General features: G+C 40.4%; 1 protein-coding gene across 12 annotated transcripts in view; it reads right to left on the bottom strand.

The window, feature by feature from the left end:
• The window catches only part of ADARB1 (adenosine deaminase RNA specific B1), a 57,052-nt gene that overhangs the window by 21,043 nt on the left and 17,295 nt on the right, over nucleotides 1-18,714 (bottom strand). For 8 of the 12 annotated variants that reach the window (XR_014502574.1, XR_014502575.1, XM_083401599.1 and 5 more), the window contains 4 exons: nucleotides 15,214-15,287; nucleotides 8,597-9,525; nucleotides 4,051-4,165; nucleotides 1,786-1,954 (listed from right to left, as the gene is read on the bottom strand). Coding sequence is in view for 10 of the 12 variants with exons in the window: in XM_083401599.1 (XP_083257725.1) it covers nucleotides 1,786-1,954; nucleotides 4,051-4,165; nucleotides 8,597-9,525; nucleotides 15,214-15,241 (1,241 nt within the window). In the remaining 2 variants the exon portion in view is untranslated. Of the gene's footprint in view, nucleotides 1-1,785; nucleotides 1,955-4,050; nucleotides 4,166-8,596; nucleotides 12,007-15,213; nucleotides 15,288-18,714 lie in introns of all 12 variants that reach the window. The other 4 variants (XM_083401602.1, XM_083401596.1, XM_083401603.1 and 1 more) reach the window with 2 other exon arrangements.

Here is an 18,714-nt window from a genome sequence, read left to right as displayed (position 1 = left end):
GATTTTAACTCTTATGGTGCAATACTCTAACTGAGTCTAGGACTGCTTTTTCTTACTTAGCTGAACACTTTGCTGAGCAAGTTCCACATATAGCAGAATGTGTCTCAGGAGTGAAGCCTCAAAGTAGGGTCCAAGCTCCTTTGTCTAACAACCTCAAGGAGCATTTTAATTTATCCATGTTCTCCCTTCTCCCTTCATTAAAAATTGTTGCAGTAATATAATATGTATTATATGTAATTTGTAATATGTAATATAGGCATTACATAAAAGTGGGAAGATATACAGTTTAAGAGCACTGTTTTGTATCAATCAAGGTAAGTCCAATTTGCTCCAAACATGAAAATTTCATTTAAGCCAAGGTTATAAGTTTTGTATGGTTGTTGTTGTTTTGCTTTGTTTTGTCTTTTGCAAGGGCAATGGAATAAGATATCAAATATATACATCTGTTTCCATGTCTTATTGATCCATTTATAGTGGAAGCGTAATTAAATGAAGTCCCTAATTTGTCCAGAGGGATTAATCAGCAAAAGCTCAAATTTCCTGTGATTCACTTGGAAGATCTGAAACCTCACTATGTAGTAAATCAATTGCTGCAATGTTGGCATAGATATTGCAACAGTCAGGTATAAAACTGTTCACTGTCATATACTTTTCTGTTCAATATTACCTATCTTAATTCTTTTCATCATTGCATCCTGCCTAATGGCCTCTCCAAAAGGCTTATTGAATAAGACCAAAGAGAACATTTCTGGGCCCGCCCCGAATCAGGAACTTTTTGGATCTTATACTATTGACATTAGCCTGAGCAGCTGGTTGGGCATAAAAGAGCTAGATAGGCTGGAAGAAGTCAGGGCCAAACTGCATAACTCATAATAATTTTATGACAGTCTCCAAGACAAAAGTCCTCTCTGTGCCAAGTGACAATTCTGTGGACAAAATATTCTTTTGTTTACAGTAATGAAGTATATTTAGAGATAAGAATATATTATCTGCAATCTGTTTATCTGAAATAAATTTTGATCATAACTGATACAAAAGCTACTTATTATTTTGAGCTTTAAGGATGTAAACATGTTACCTTCTGCATTCAGGAGGGAGGTTTGTTGACACATCTAAACTGGGGTGCCATCCCTTCCTTGTTTGAGTACGACTGTTATTTTTGCTTCCCTCCAAATATAGGGGATCACCCCATTTTGCCTCTACAGACTTTAAGGCCCCCAAATTAAAGAGCAGTTTCCAGGATGTAGCAGAGGGGGCCACTCAAGAGGAAACAGATATTTTAAAAACCAATATAAACATGCAGATTTCACCCAGATGCACTTTATTTTATTTATTTGTTTGTTTCATATAATTAATAAACCACTCAGAGGGGTTTCCAGCTATTCTTCTGGTCACCAATTCTGACTTTTAATGTACACCTCAACGTAAAACAAACCATATGCTTCCAACTGTCAGTTCAGCATATGTTAAATATGAAATCTTACACATTATGAATTCTTTGAAAAATAAAAGGGCAGGATTGCACCAATGCAGGACAGTTTATGCCAAAGATGTAAAGAAATATTTATACTAATGCTAGTGTCATATCCATGTTCCAGAATAAGGCAACTAGCTATCCATCTCTGCTGATATTAGGACCCCGGCAACACTTATCTGAAGTTGCATCATCATCACAGAGGCTCACAGGATCACATCCCAAGACTGTAATCCTAAGCACAATGTGATCAATGGAACTTTCTTCTATGCATAAAACTGGGATGCAAGGGAATTGCTCTTTAAACTTACCATAAGAGCAGTTCAAGTTGTGTATAGAGAAATTTAAGCAAGCATCTACGTGCTATAATTTCTGCATGGCAATCGTTCAATGCAAGACCACGATCACTCATATATTCTCCATTAATGCATTTTGTTCCTGTAGAAACACTTATAACCTGAGCATCTTTCACATCAGTACCTGGGAAGACAAGTTTTAAAAGGGAAAGCATACAAAGATATTTTTAGAAGACTTGTTTGGTGAAATATGGTAACCTTCTTGAATCCTAGTCGTATATATTCTGAAGGCATACTTGGGGTGGAAATGAAGTCACACTAATATCTGTTCATGAAACTTGGGTGGTTGCCTTTAAAACTCTGGAACTACATAAAAATTCAGCAAAGTATTAAAAACTACAGAACCCCACATTTTGTGGTTTGTGTGTCAATTACTCAGTTTGGGGGTGGCACAAAATGCTGGGTTTGTAGCACAAAACATTGACATCAGTTTGGGGGGAATCCTGAATTTGGGGGTAACACATTAATGAAGCTCTTCTGGAGCAGACATCTAATCTTGCAGGTTCCTCTTCTTGGTTTGTCTGTGTCTCTCTCGCCCCCCGCCAACAAACACCAAGAGGACTAGGTTGGGAGACTCTATCCACCCACAACGGCAATATTTTCTATGTGCCTCTTCATCCAAACACCAAACCCTCCTCCCCACTCATTTACCTGCTTCATACAAAAATTAAACAGATTTAAACTGCTGCTGCCACATGACGTTTGAGGTTAAAATTGGGGTTCTATTTCAATCCACTAGAGATTTTAGCGAACCATTAAAGCAAATGTTTTACTTTACTGGGACAGCAGATTAAATTCTAACAAAACCAACCAAACAAACAAACCATTTCATCAACTTTAATATGCTAGGAATCAATTTTTTAAAAGCTACATTTTGAGTGCTTGTCTAATGTATGCTGGGTACTGTTTGCAGAACACTAGAAACCACGGTGAGAATGGGTTTCTTGATAGAACCAATGCTTTCCAGAGACATTCTCTGAGCACTCAATGCCCAGCCATATACACCTGGCATCCTATATGAAAAGAAAGGATCAGACCCTCAACTGAAAATTCCAGCCTCCAGCCTACAGTTATTGGTTACTAAAAGGGAGAGAGAGAGATTTTTCTCCCTCTTGCATAATACTAGGATATGAGCTCATTCAACGCAGCTGAGGGTTCAACCACACTTCTGCTTGTCCTGTGCCGAGAAAGGACAGGGCTGAGCAGTGTTCTGCTTGATCTGCACTTTCTGAGTGTTTCCCGCCCTTGCCCCCACTCCTTTCCCAGGCAAAACCCATTCATTAGTTTTAAATAAGAACTAATGGCAATCTGCAAAAAATCCAATTGCCCTTTGCTCCGACGGAGTGCTAAACTGTGGTTTTCCCCAGGGGAAAGCAGGAGGCCAAGAGGAAGTGTGAAAGATCCAGGACAGACAAAAGGAACATAGTTAAAGTATCAAATTCACTACCACATGATATTGTGATGGCCATCCATTTTTATGGCTTCCAAACAGCACGTGCACTACCTGCCGGGCCTCTGACTACAAGTCGGGAGAGGGCTGTAGTGTCTTGCTGCATGGTCCCTGTGAGAACCAGGACAGAGCGGCTGCCAAGTCTCATCAAGTCCAATGACCATTTCCCCTTCCTTCTGATCCATGTGGGTACAAATGATACCGCCAGATTCATGGAAGGTGGAGCAAGTTTGTTTTCTGCTGCTTCAGAGAGTGAATTCTGCTGCTTCAGAGTGAATTCAAATTACAAGAAAGGAGACTCCAGCTCAACATTAGGAAGAGGCTACACAGCTAGCCTCACAAGAGGGAAATGATTTTTTATTAAAAACGAAAGCTGTTTTTTGTACAAGTTCACACTCCTAATATTTGCTGAGAGAGAGCAAGAGAGAGAACCTAAAAATGTCACTCCTCTGACAGCACGGATTCTGTCAGTGAAATGGGAAGAGAAGCCATTTTCAATGCTTCCCCCTCCCACCTCTAAATCTGTTCCCCCACCATCTAGAAGCCTCAGCACTACCTGAGCAACACCTCTCGATACAACCTGTTACATTTAGAGTTTGGACTAAATTTCATAATCCTATTTTATGAATGAAGAGATCTCAATATTTTAAAGCAATCTAAACTATATATAAAATGTAAATATCCATTCACCTTTACCATTTTATTTTGTAAACCAACAGAGGACAAAAGGCCAAATCAGTGAGGGAGGCATGTTTTTGGTTTGTTTTTACCTGTTGTCATGACTACTCCAGATAGCACTTTTCTGCGTGCATGGGGCGATGTAAAATTATCTGTCAAATCGCTGAATTTATCTACCACCAAGCGTGCAACAGCATCAGCTAAAACCTGCAAAAATCACACAAATAAATTGGATAATTCATCAAAACAGAGCTGCCTTTAAAACATTTCAAAATGGATTTAAAAACTTGTATGGCATTTTTATTTAATTAGTTATTAAAGTTCTATACTGCTGTTCATCCAAGGATCACAGGGAATCTTTGTAATATTTACTAGAATTGATTGGTGCTGTTGTTTCAAACTACTGCTGATTCAAAGTGTTGAAGAGTTTATATCCATGTCCTTCAGGCATCTCTACAAACTATGCTGTGTTTTTATGGAAGCCCTTAGTGCTGATCATGGAACAGATAATTTTAATTCAGGGAATGAGGCTGCATGCACAACATTCAATTTTTAACAAGGCTCTAGCCTTCATTATGAGATCTTCTGTAGAAAATTTGAGGTATCTAAGATGGTATTTCCATGGAATGCATCCATAATTGGCTTGTAAAGCATATTCAAAGGGTAAGAACTAATGGAATTCAAACCAGAAAGTTGTACCAAGTGGTGTTCCATTGAGGTTGGTCTTGAGTCCATTATCATTCATTACATTCATTAGTGACTTGAATGGAGTGAACAGTACCGCAACCAGATCTGCAGAGAATGCCAAATTTGGAGGGATTGCAAATACTTTGGTGGATCATGTAAATTTATAATATATATAGATATATATATATATAACAGAAAACTGAAAAGCCAAGCAGACTACAATAAAGCATAAGCTGAACATATTAAATATAAATATATAGAAAAAGACACAGAGTCATAAAATGGTAACTCTTTGGCTAGACATTAAGACCAGCAATAAGGATTTTGAGATTAAAGTGAATTATAAACTGAGTACAAATTAAGCGTATGCTTTGGGGGTGATAGTGCCAGTAAACTGTGGCTTGTATGTAGAATTATACAAATTTATGGGTGACATGCAACTGAGAAGAGTCCTCGTTGCTTGAGGAATAGGTTGGGGAAGGGTTTAGATCTAGGATCTCCTGTCTCATAATCTTACATTGCCTGACCCTTAAGGATCCCTTGCATTATGCGAGAGCTGCATAAATATACCTTCTAAATATACCTGTTATAACAGGATTCAAATTTAATTTGCAGGAGATTTTAAGCCTCGTTAAAAGTGATACAAAAAGCACTCACTTTAAGAACTGGGCCATTTTCAGACTTCCCAACAATCTATGATTGATCTGGAATATTCTAAATTAATATTCTTGAAAGGATACAAACAATTGGTATTAGTTCTAGAAGTTTACAATGTGAAACGGGTGGGGAACCTTTTCTAGCTCAAGGGCCGCATTCCCTTCTGAGCCACTTTCCAGGGGCCAAATGCCAGTGGCAGGCTGGACAAGAGGCAAATGTGGGCAGAGGGATGAGTAAAAGTTTCACTTCCGTCCAGCAGGCTAGTTTTCACATGCTCACACGTCCCTCTCTATCCTCTACTCAGGCAAGCAAGTCCTCAGAGTTCCAACCAGGCAAACACACTCAAGAAGCATGTGCGGTAAGAGTGGTGAGGGGCGTGGCCTGAGGAAAACGGGGGCGTGTCTGGAGAGGGGGCAGGACCTGGGAGGAGTCTCCCAAGACCTGATGGAGGAGGCTTGCAGGGTTCCCCACCCCTGATATCAGAGGATTGTTACGGCATATTAGAGAAATTTGTTTTAAAGGCTGAGTACATTTTTAGGAAGGGATGCGGGTGGCGCTGTGGGTTAAACCACAGAGCCTAGGACTTGCCAATCAGAAGGTTGGCAGTTTGAATCCCTGCGATGGGGTGAGCTCCCGTTGCTCGGTCCCTGCTCCTGCCAACCTAGCAGTTTGAAAGCACATCAAAGTGCAGGTAGATAAATAGGTACCGCTCCAGCGGGAAGGTAAACTGCGTTTCCGTGCGCTGCTCTGGTTTGCCAGAAGCGGCTTAGTCCTGCTGGCCACATACGCCAGTTCCCTCGGCCAATAAAGCGAGATGAGCACTGCAACCCCAGAGTCGGCCACAACTGGACCTAATGGTCAGGGGTCCCTTTACCTTACTTTTTTTTGGGGGGGGGGGGGTAAAACATAAGCATAAAGTGTGTGGAAAAGCTTCATGTAAATTCTCTCTGATTGTTTAGAATCCACTACCACTCACACTATTTATCATTTACACAGCACTCTTAATTTATACTCACAGCAGCCATACGTAGGCTATAGCATGGGCACACAAAAATAATGTGACAAATGGAATTAAGGTCACTTAACATACTACCGTGTATTTCCATGTATAAGATGACCATTTTCTTGAAAATATTTCGTGATAAATTGGGGGTCATCTAATACACGGGTTAATGTGGTAAGTAAGCAAGGGCTGGTGGAGCTGCGGCAGTAGCAGGGGACGGAGGCAAGGGGGCTGCTTGCCCGCCCTTCTCAGTTTAGGAAGAGTACGTGGTGAGTCCTCAACAAACTTACAAAAGATGCTCAACAACTGTTTTTGCAATTTCCCCCCCAAAAATCCCAACTTTCTTAATTTTTAAATTTCTTAATTTGGGGCTCCCCAAAATACACGGAAAAATACGGTATTTACCAGGAAATCAATATGGCGTATGTTCACTTTCATTCTTTTCAAACTGAATCAGGAGCTTTATAGGCTTCAAAGAGTTTGTATAAAAATACTTAACAGCTATCGCCTCTCCATATTCCCAAACCTGTGGCTAATGTATGCAGAAGGAAGAATGAGACGACAATCGGAGGAGGAGGCAGTGCCTGCAGACAGCTCCCATGGCAGCTGACTCCATGAGATCTAGAAGGGGGCATCAGAAGGTCACTTCCCACTGACCCCTCCTGCAGGATCTTGTTCCCTAACCCCTGTAAGTTTTCCATTGTTCTTTCTACCTCCCCCGAATTCCAGTACTTAGTTGTTCTGACTGGTCATCCTGGTTGCTTATTTTCTCTCTCTCTTCATGTTGCCTATTTCTGACCTTCAGTTGCGATGTGTGGTTAATGGTGCTCAGGCAGTGATGTCTGATAACCTCAGGTACCACAGCATTGTGCAAGCTAGGTTTGGGAATCGGAGCAGTGTGGGGTTCACCCCATGCTTCCTTTGGAGGCCTGCTTTGACAGCACAGGTGTATTGTGTTCAGCTAAGACAGATCTATGAGCAACACTGCACTGAACTGGAGGAATTAAAAATGCTACCTACCACAAGTTTCTTGATCCAGCAAGATGGTGGAGGCAATGCTCATAGTTTCATTGCTTCCAGGATCCCTAGTCTCCCCTCTACAAAGGCAAGGTAGCCATACAATGGGAAGATGAGTGGCACCACAGAAAGTATGAGCACTAATTTCTCTCATAAAATTGCATGTAGCACTGCATTCTATAAAAAATAGAGCAAAGTATACTACAGTATATGGACATTGTTAGAATGGGATCAAAACCTGCCAGGAATAGGGACATATTTGTCTCCTGCAGAGACCATGGAATAAAATAAGGGGTGGTATCCAACTAAAAACTTCTGCTAGCGCAAGGACTTTTGGCCATGCAATAAAACTTCCTCTCCCTCTCCTCTGCCCACATATGCTCCTTAAATCTGTTCTGGGGGTTCCCTTAGTCCTTCAGAGCAGATGTAGGGAGGGAGCAAGAGGAGAGGAGTGGCAGGGAAGCTCCAGTGTACAGGCAGAAGTCCTTGCACTCAGGGAAAAATATGGCTGGGCACTGCCCAAGGGTTGAACCATTAACAGGGTCCAGTGGGTGGGTGGCTTTAATCAACTCCACCGTGAGCAGTTTGGAGAGCAATGTGCCTATGTGTGATTCTTTACCATCTTCCTCAGAAGAAAATGACAGTCTTGCACCTCGAGCGAGAACTTTAAAGGGGTGCCCTCAGGGTCTGATGGCAGAGTTCCCAGTGTATGGAGGAGGCGAAGGGGGGCTGCTACTAATGTCAGAGGTACAGCAGTATACCAGTGTAGTTAGCCCTTAAAAAGATGTTGTTGCCTAGGTAAGTCACACCAATCCTTGCCTCTGTATATCCAGTTCTGTGTAGCAGAACCTCCTTTTTGCAGAGCAGCACAGTGCTATTATACAAAGCAATGGTGGCTCATCAGCAAAACAGCCCTGCTGCATTGGAAATACGTCACCTTATAATGCCAGGGAAATGCTACAGTTCGTGGCATTGCAATGATGTGCAGTTCATGTATACTGCATTCTGCTTCACCTGCTCATTCAGTCAAATCATACATTAGGTTAACTTAATTTCTTAGGAAGTATAAAATATTCTGCCCATTCACAGCATCAAACACAAGAGAATTAGCAGTCTAACTGGATATTTTGTATCCCTGCCAGAAATAACACACTGAAGGAACCCAAATACAACAAAAACTATTTATGCACTGTTAAAACGAAAGGTTGTAACTTCCGTATTTTTTAATTAACTCATTAGCCCATTATAGCACATAAAGGGAAATGTTTTCTCACCTGAGGCAGGTGTAACTGAAGTCCTTCACTAGGAATAGGTTGGTGAGATGGTGTTTGATCCAGCTGCATGTTAAACAAGGATGCAAGAGCTGACTGAGCAGCCCGTGCTTTTGCAAGTTTTTTGTTTCTTCCAGATCCTTCAAACGTTTGGCCATCCACTGACACAGCCATTACAAAATTCTTAGCGTGACTCTCTCCACTTTCTGAGAGAAATTCATACTTTAAGCCTGGTCGAAGTTCATTCAGTATCATGACTGGATTCTTCCCACTTGTGGAGGGGTATGGTGAGGGAGCAGGGAGAGACGACTGTACAAGGCTACAGGCCGCAGAAGATGACAAATTATAGTCTGCACTGGAGCTAAAGGAACCATCTCCGTTGGAATCCAGATAAAAGGAAAGATCAGACTGGGCGGGGTTTTCAAAGCCATTGAAGAGGGTATCTGGGAAATCCGCCTGATCAGAGGTGAAGTCCGTATTTACGGAAAGAGTTCTTCCCATGGCGAGATGTGCTTCGGAAGCATTTGGAAACTGAACAAAGGACCTCAGGGCCTTCTCAGCTGCATGGAGCTTGGCTTTCTTTTTTGTAGGGCCGGAGCCTTCAAACAGCTGCCCATTAACCTCTACTGCCATCACAAAAATAGGGGCATGGACGGGTCCTGTTTGGGAGAGAAGCTTGTACTGCAAGCCAGGCTTGATTTCATTCAGCTGCATGAGAGCATTTTTGGGCAAGACCGGCCCTGGTGTTTTCTTCCTTTTCTTTGTGCGGAACTTGGCGTGGCCATTGCTTCCCTCTTCCAAGGGTCGTTTCCTGCTGCTAGCGCCACCACCATTGGAGAGCTGGTTCCCCTCTCCGGCGCCTTGCAAACTCCCATCTTTAGGTGAAATGTTGTCCATGTTGCGGTTCTCTTTAACATCAATGCTGCCTGAACCTGTGGTGCCCAGAAAGAGTAACTTACAATGCCTTCGTTGCAGGACCTTGTAAATGTAAAATTTACAGATTCCTTTATCTATCTTTGCAACTGGTTAAGTGATGTGTGCTCAAATATTAATATATTTATTAGGTATATTAGTTGTAATAGGCAACTCAGAAACATACGTTGAGTAAATATTCAGACATCTGATATTGGCATATGCTGATAAAAAGTTTTAATTCTGCACCAAAACACCTATTAGTATTTATATGTTAAATTACCCTTCCTAATTCTAAAACAAAAAGAAATGAGCCAGTAACTGGCAACATGTTGTAGCCCCAATTTACATTCATTTAATACCCAATTAACCTCAAACATCAGAATCCACAGGGCAATCACGTAAGATTACCTATGCAGGTAATATGAGGCACCTGCTCATCTGTATATTGAAGATGTCTCTTCCTTTGAAAAAAATGACTAACTCAATGCATCTTATTGAGAAAAGAAGAGTGTACTATTTCTTGCCTGCAAACATTCAAGTTATTGACTTATACAGTAAAACCTGCTTTGTGCTTTATGTGGTAGTCATGTTATACGGGTGCTCCAGAGCAGTCAACTCCAGAAGTAAGCTGAATGCAGGATCGCTGTTTAAACAAAGGACTGGTTCACAGGTGACACTAAAGAATGAAGTTTCTAAACCAGAAACTTCAAATCACAGGTTAAGAACCAGGCTTGTTTAGCATTATGTGCACCATAGCCCTGTCTGTGGTTAGCTGAGTAAGGGAAACTGAAAGTAAAGGCTCCCAAAGTCCTCCTCCCAGCCCATGCGCAGAGTGCTCCATGGTGAAACGTTACATCTGAATGCAGTGAATATGTGGAAGGCAAACTGGGTGAACATGTTCTCTAAAGACATTGAGGGAGCAAGAACATGGCGGAAAGCCAAGTCCCTGACACTGAGTGCTCACAGGCATTTGACACCTGCATGCGTGGAAGTCCCTTCACCTTGATTCTGAATGTGCAGCTGCCAGAGGGCAGACCAGAAGACAGCGGCATGCTGGAACAGGGCCAACCTCATGTGCTGGGTGGATGTTTGAGGCAGGTTATTGAAACACCCTTAAATTCATATCCCTGAATATACAGCGGGCATCTTTCTTATAAACCCACTATCATGTAGCAGGTAAACATATTCTAAGTAAATAGTATTTATGATATTTACATTTCTAAACACAAATCCCAACATATGCAGTGGAGTACTCTGTTATAATCTCACTGTCATGTAATGTGCAAAGGTGTTCCAATTACAGATTTTGTAGTGGACTTGAAGATAAGATAGATCAATCTATTTGTAACTTTCAGCATCCATCTGAAGGTACAAACCTGGGGGGATGGAACAGTAAAATAGGGTCTTTGAAAACCCCAGCCTCCACCCCAACCCCATGGACACAAAGGGGCTGTAGAAGGATGCACACAGACATGTAGGAGAGGATACTTTTCTTTCAGCTCAATTCTCCCACCCTTTGGCAGTGGAGGGGGGCCTCCCTTCACCACCAAAGCTGGGCCCAAGCCCACTGCAATAATCAATTATTGGAATCTACCCCACCCCCCAGAAAACAAATTCTCATACCTTGTTCATCAGCAATTATATGCCATTTCCTATTGGAACCCCCTACAAACTGCTGCTCAGCCACAGTCACATATAAAGCTACTAAATAAATAAACAAGATACTACTTTGAAGCAGGTAGATGGAATATGTAAACTTCAAATTCTAAAAGACTAGAATTCCAACTGTCCTACTAACCAACTAGGCACCTTATCATAAATACAGGCAATCTTCATTTTGCGAGGGGCTACGCTCCAGATCCCCGCGCGTGTCGGCGGGGCCCGCGTAAAGCGTTCTGCCCCTGCCCCGTCCTCATTCCACCCTTTTAGTAACGTTTTAGTGACATTCTAGGGTCACTTCCGGGTTGGGCTCCATGCATGTGTGAGCGATTGCGTGTCAGTCGGGAGTTGCCTGTATTAAACATAAACTTTTCAAGAGCTGTATATTCAGAATGTAAAAAAAAAAAAAAAGGTTATTGGGTGCAGTAAACTTATTTGACTATATTAAAATACTTATCTGAACATTACATTAGATAGACATAATACTTTTAAACACTAATGCCTTGGTAATAATACAGAAATTCAATTTTCTAAACACTTTGTTACAAATGGTAAGCTTCTTTAAATATGCCAAACATGAAGCAATACAATTAAACATAAAATAAATTCTACTTTGCCGAAGAATCCCACCCAATCTCAGATGCCTAAAACATATTCACACCATTGAGGAGGCATGATTGAGATTCAAAATTTGTTGCTCTGGAAAGTATATTTAAATTTGTGTTAAATCCTACAATTAAAAGCACACAGACACCACTTCACCCAGTTGACAAAGTTGATGGAACAGTTATTAAATTTTCATTTATAACATCCTCCAGCAAAAGCTCGATAAGTTACTCCTTTCGGTGCTCAAAATAACAGAAAATTAAAAGAGAGTGGATAGAAACATACAGGTTAAAAAGAAGAAATAAATGTAAAATAGTGGCAAATAAAATGAAAGGAATCAATAGTTTTTCATATTTTTAAGAACTATTTCCTTTGAAACACGTTCTGTTATATCTTAAATTTTACCTCAAATAGAAAATTTTATATGTGTACAGACATAGCCTTTTCAGAGCAGTTACGTCTGCACAAAATGCTATTAAGCACATGGTTGATATTATTTGCAACATAGCATAAGCAGCAAATCAGGCATGCAGATTTATTCCACCCTGATGTGTAAGGTGATGATCCTAGAGACACACATTTGCAAGTAACCTCCCCTTCAAGCATACATGATCGGAACCAGATTAACAAGCAATTCAGTTCCTTAGAGAAATTTATAAAATAGATTGTTCAAGATGCAGGCTTTTCATTAACCAGTCCTGAAATGATGAAGACAGAACATTCGCAAAAAGGGCTAGTCCTTGAAAGAAACTAAGGAACATAAATACCCAGCCTGTTGAAATATTTGCTCTTGAAAATCATTTTCCAATTAAGCATAAACTTCCATTTGAAAACTGTAAATTCAGACATTATAGGTTTAAGTCTTTTTAAGTCCACCGCTCCATCTTTTCTTTCTTATTAAGTGCTGAGGCTTTCAAAAATGCTTAGCCGCACACTTTCTTTCCAAAAAGGAGCTTTTGTGAATTTTTGGCCATTTGATTTGCAACCAGAGCAATATTAATAGCCAGAGCTCTAGTGTCAAATCACTAAAATGACAGCATAACTGTATGATGTTTTCAAACCGTTCATGTTGGCTTTTGGGGGTACATCCCATCCTAAACACTTCCTCTTTCTTTATGAGTTATTGTTAGGGCCTTTAGATCCTTAAATAGAAGACAAGGGATGTGCAAAATGTGGTACTGAATTAATTAAATCAGGAGCAGTCTATGAAAATGTCTAATAATAATAATAATAATAATAATAATAATAATAATAATATATTTGTACCCCGCCCATCTGGCTGGGTTTCCCCAGCCACTCTGGGCTGCTTCCACAGAGACCAAAAATACACTAAATGAAAATACATATAAATGAAGATAGTCATTTTAAAAACACAAAGTGTGGGAAATACTTTTGGTATTTCTTATTTCATCAACTCAAGAGCAATATGCATAACCACATCATCCACAGTCTTCAATCATACAGAGATGTGATTCCTTATTTATTCAATGACCAAGATGCGAAGAGATATTGAGCGGCAATGCCTAGCAAGATTTTTTACTTTTTTATTTTGAACAGTTAGCATTTAGTCATAGAAGCGCAGAATTGTTCTCTTCACTTCGGTGTACCATGTGTACAATACACAGGCCACAAACTCCCTGGGTTTGTAGAATTAATTGTGTGGTTCTTTGGATCTTCATCAGTATATTTTTGCTCTCTCTTGTATTGTACAGACAAATAAAATGCAAAAACGGGAATTATCTCCCCAAGAGAAAGACTCAGGCTGGAGATAGACAATAGGCTTTTTCAGAAAGTCAAAAATGGCATGGTGGAGACAGGATTGCTATGGTATTAACAATTATGCAACATTTGTTGGCGGCAGAAAGAGGTATACAATTTCTGGAGAGGTTGTCCTGTTAGTCTCTTGCAGACAAAACAATGAGTCTTGTGGCACCTTAAGGATCAACCAATTTATTATGGCATGACCTTTTATGGAGGGCAGTCCACTTCATCAGATGAATGAAGTGCATATATGATAAAATGCTGACACCCTGCTCCAGTGCCACCAAGAAGGGTAACTCACTGGCAACAGGCACACATTCATTTTAATTGCCACTACCTGCTTGTCACCTAAGCCAGGGCTTGCGGGAGTCCTATTGACATATGGAGTCTACTCAGAAGTAGGGAACTCCCTTCCCAATCTCCCATCCACTTTAGCCCAGTAACACATCTCAAACATCAAAGCAGTATGGGGGCACAGTACTTGAGTGTGTTCAGAAACCCATACGGTCAACAAATCAAAAGGAGTATAATACACTATATGAGAATATTGGTCTATCAAAAACTGGGCAAACCAAGCCATGTGTTAAACATGCTTTCCTTCTTTTTCACGTATGCTCATCTGTATCAGCCTTCTCCAATCTGGAAGGCTGATATACATCAGAAGCAAGGGAGGTGCCTGAACTATGGCTGCATCTATGCCATACTTCCACAAGAAGGAAAATGCTAGCTAAAATGTTCCCAGAATAAAAAGAGAGAAACAATCATGACATTAATCATAGCTGCTGATTATGATCTTTAAAATGGCTAAAACCAGCCAAAAAAAACCAAAGGGGTATAAAAACCCACCTCATGATCCCAAATGATACTGAAAATATGGTGTTACTGAAGTCTGGCTGGTTTCACAAAACCATTGCAGGTGCACATTTTAATTACATGCCCAGGCATTGAGCACAAATACTTTAGCACTTAGTAGTAAAGGCAGATAAGAAGGGATCATCAACCCTAATACTTTTGGCAGGAAATTCACATATGCACCCATGAAAAATTGCTACCTTGTCTGCCGTGGTAGGTAAGCAGGAACCAGGTATCAATGCACATTACTCAGGAGCATGGATTCTAACGGTAGTGAAGCTCTGCTATGACATCAGTCCTATAGCCAATATTCTTAGATATTCTAGAAACTGCATTTTAAAGTCAAAACTGACTTAAAGGAACGGAGGATGAAAGTTAGGAAGGTCAACAATAATATAAAAAGGTGTGACTCAGTGACCACAGAAATTTAAGCAAGACTATGCACATCTATTCAAAAGTAAACCACATCAAATACAGTTAGGTTTACTCTCAGGAAACTGTGTCTAGGACTACCACCTTGGGCTTAACTTAGTGGGGCTTAGTTCTGAGTAAACATGCATACCATTGGGCCTGCACACCCACTGAAGACAACAGCTCCTAAGCACGTGAAGCATTTAAAACTCATTAATTCCAGTAGTAATTCAGCATTCTTTTTCCAGGACTGTGCAAATTATTATAACATAACTCTTTCCATAGAATAAAAGTAGGGAACTCCTCTGAATGTCAGGCGGGATTAGAAGCAAAAGGTGACTGACTTGAAAAGGGTAAGCACTAAGCAGCTGCAGAAATAGTAATGGCTTTAGCACTGTATAACATGAACATCTTACTCATATTCTCTTCATCATCTATGTCCATTGTGAAAAAGTTCTTCAGCCTCTAGACTGGTGTAGAGAGTTTCCTTCTGGAAGACAAAATGTGGAATCTTAGTTATCTGTATATTTTGAATGTTTCAGCTTGCGTGATTAAGATGTCTGAGGATTAGACCAAAGTAGCTAATTTTCCAATTTACCACCTGTTTTTATCCAGCTTGAAGAATTTATTATGTATCCCACACTTTCTTAAAAACAAGGGGTAGGGTTTTTTTTACATGAGATTTCCCCATTAAGGAAGGGGCAGCTAACCATCTCCAGGCCAAGGCCACAATGAACCACAGCCAGCTTTCTGGAGGCTGAAGTGGGGGTGGCAAGAATGGCTGTTAGCTGCCTTCCAAAAGGCATATATATATATGTGTGTGTGTGTGTGTGTGTGTGTGTACACCACAACAATGGAAGCATCATTTAAATAAATAAATAAAGACAACAGGGGAAGAGGGGGCACAAAATCACATTTGGGTGGACAGATATAGCCCACAGGCCACAAGTTAGAAACTCCTACACTATACCAAGCAGACTGCATGATCAGCCCAGAGCTACACTGCCTTCCTTGCTCCTGCTTTCCTAATTCTTTGCTGAGCCAGTGCCAGGGCCACTGCTGCCAAATGTGTGACTTTTGAATCTCTGAATCTACTGATCATTATCTGATATTGAAAAATACATGCATTAAAGACAATTAGCAATATATCACATCCATACTGGGTACTTTCTTGTCATATGCGGCAAGATGCCAACTGTGCCTATCCTTGGTTGTTTAGAACAGTATTTTTATTGTATTTTCAATAAAGGAAAACAGACCATTCACAGAGGTTATTACAAAGCATACAAAGCTTGATACACAGAAGAGATAGGCTTAGAATCACATAAAGGCATGGTAAGCCTAAGAGAAAAAAGAGAAAGTATGCTTTGCTATGGTGCTATGAAATTGTTACTATTGTGGGAAATTTAATGCTGACAAATATAACTGTACATAGACTGCCATTAACCAAGGGGTTAAGAACTACAAGGCCTTTACAGTCTTGAGCAGGCTGCAAGGCTCTGATTGGTTGAGAACCTTCTTCTCTCCAGGGGGAGAAATAAAAAGGTCAATTTGCCGTTTTCAAGTAGTAGACTTCCAGTCTGGAAGGACAGGGGTATCTGCTCTGCAGACACATAAAACATCCTCATGCAAATTTCTGTATTTTGCTTTAAGATGTATTGTTCCTATGTCTATATTTCACACTGAATTAAAAAAAAGTAAACCTTTTTATGCTCAAATAAAAGACTGGTCTGATTATTAGTAAAAAGGGGAGAGGCAGGGTAGCAAATCCCAGGTGCCCAGATAGGATTCCAAATAGGCTTAACAGCCTTATTCCCTGCTCTATTGCTGTGCAAACTATTAAACTCTACTGCAAAGGGCTTTAAAGAGAGAGTCGAGCCTCACAGATTTGAATGTAGGTCCATTCAAATTTATCTAAGGATGTCCAGTGAAATTAGTGCTGCAGAGGTTTTTGATTGCTGACAAATTTTTACTACACTTAGTATCCTATGGACAGAGTCACTTATATGATGTCCCAGCATAAAGTCTACTTTATATGTTGCAATGAAAGTGATTTAATCTTGTTGCCAAGGGAGCAGATAAAACTTTTTCAGCCTGACTGACTACTGACCTAATTCTGCAGCCTCTCATTCAAACTGTGCTCAGAATCGTTTCTGCTTAAGAATAGCAACCCTGAGTGTCTAGGGGGCAACATGACTAAAACATTATTTATATTTACAATCGAAAGCTCTTCTGTAGCTTGCCCCTTACACTTACAAAATATATTTTCTTATACTACCTATGCTAGTTAAAGATAAAGGTAAGGGGACCCCTGACCATTAGGTCCAGTCGTGGCCGACTCTAGGGTTGCGGCGCTCATCTCGCTTTATTGGCCAATGGAGCCAGCGTACAGCTTGCGGGTCATGTGGCCAGCATGACTAAGCCGCTTCTGGCGAACCACAGCAGCGCACAAAAACGCCGTTTACCTTCCCGCTGGAGTGGGAAGGTATTTATCTACTTGCACTTCGTGCTTTCGAACTGCTAGGTTGGCAGGAACCTATGCTAGTTAGTTGAGATAATTAGTTGCGGTAATTGCAGTTCCAGTGTCTAATTGCATCAAAAGTTATATTGTTGTTAAAATGATTGAATTGCTTACTGATTATGATTTCTGTTGCCTTTTCCATCTATGAGGTCACCACATTTTACATCCCAACATAACAGATTCACGATTCTTATTTATAGCTAACCATGAGCCTCAGCATGCCAAGGCAACCTTAAATGGATTTTAAAAACACCGTGGTAGATGATAAATGACAGCACTGAGCTCTATAAAGATATATCAACCTTTAAGTAAACAAAATATGCACAGTACTCTTTAAAAATGTATGGGTGGTATTCATTTACTTAAGAGTAGACAAAATGAAATTAATGGGACTAAATTAGTCATGTTCATTCATTTCAATGCATCTATTCTGAGTAAAACTTAGTTGAATGCAATCCTATGCCTATGCCTATTTAAATAGAAATCACTAAAAAAAAGCATTTTTATCAACATAAAAAAGCGTAATGTGTCTTTAGAGTAGAAGGAGGATTTCTCATGTATGTTTTGGTATAGATACCCCTTGAAGAGTCACAAAGCTATTTGGCATAGTTAAATAATAATAATATTTGTTACACCATTACACAATAGTTAATGAACAATGGCATGACCGGCAACTCATATTCTGTTATTCTATAAACCTCATTATTGTCATTTTCTCTCCATGAAAATCCAGCATGGATCACTTCCAGGAAAGTCAGGGTCTTCTGGATGACAGGCTACCTGATGACCACATGAGACTAGCATAGGATTCTGGAACTAAGGATGGATGAACGTGTCAATTTCTGTTTCTCTTACTTTCTAGTTTTTCCAATCTTAATTTCAGTTCTCCACATTTCCACAACAGTCTGCAATTTCTCTTTGTTGTGGGGGGTGGGGGGGTGGGTGATAAAATCCTCATGAAAATTCACCAGCATTTTAGTGTAGATTTAAGAAGACAAGAATAGCCAATGGCCCATCTAGTGCAGCATCCTGTGGGAAACCAGCGAGCAAAACATGAGCACCAGAGCCCTCTCCACTTCCTCATTTCCAGCAACTGGTGTTCAGAAGCACTGCTGCCTCCAACTGTGGAGGCAGAGAACAGCCATCGCGCCTAGTAGCCATTGATAGTCCTCTCCCCGTTAATTTCTCTTAAAATACATGTTTTTGCAAAGCAATTTTCCCTAATACAATGTGTTTTGGTATATTATTTTCCACTAATACAGTGGTGCCTCGCAAGACAAAATTAATCCGTTCCGCGAGTCTCTTCGTCTTGCAGTTTTTTCGTCTTGCGAAGCAACCCTATTAGCGGATTAGCACTATTAGGGCTATCAGCGGCTATTAAAGCCTTAAGGGATTA

The sequence above is a fragment of the Podarcis tiliguerta genome (genome assembly GCF_965153285.1).
Source record: "Podarcis tiliguerta genome assembly, chromosome: 1".
Classification (NCBI taxonomy): domain Eukaryota; kingdom Metazoa; phylum Chordata; class Lepidosauria; order Squamata; family Lacertidae; genus Podarcis; species Podarcis tiliguerta.
The sequence above is the reverse complement of the archived record's forward strand: the minus strand, read 5'-3'. Positions and strand labels throughout refer to the sequence as shown.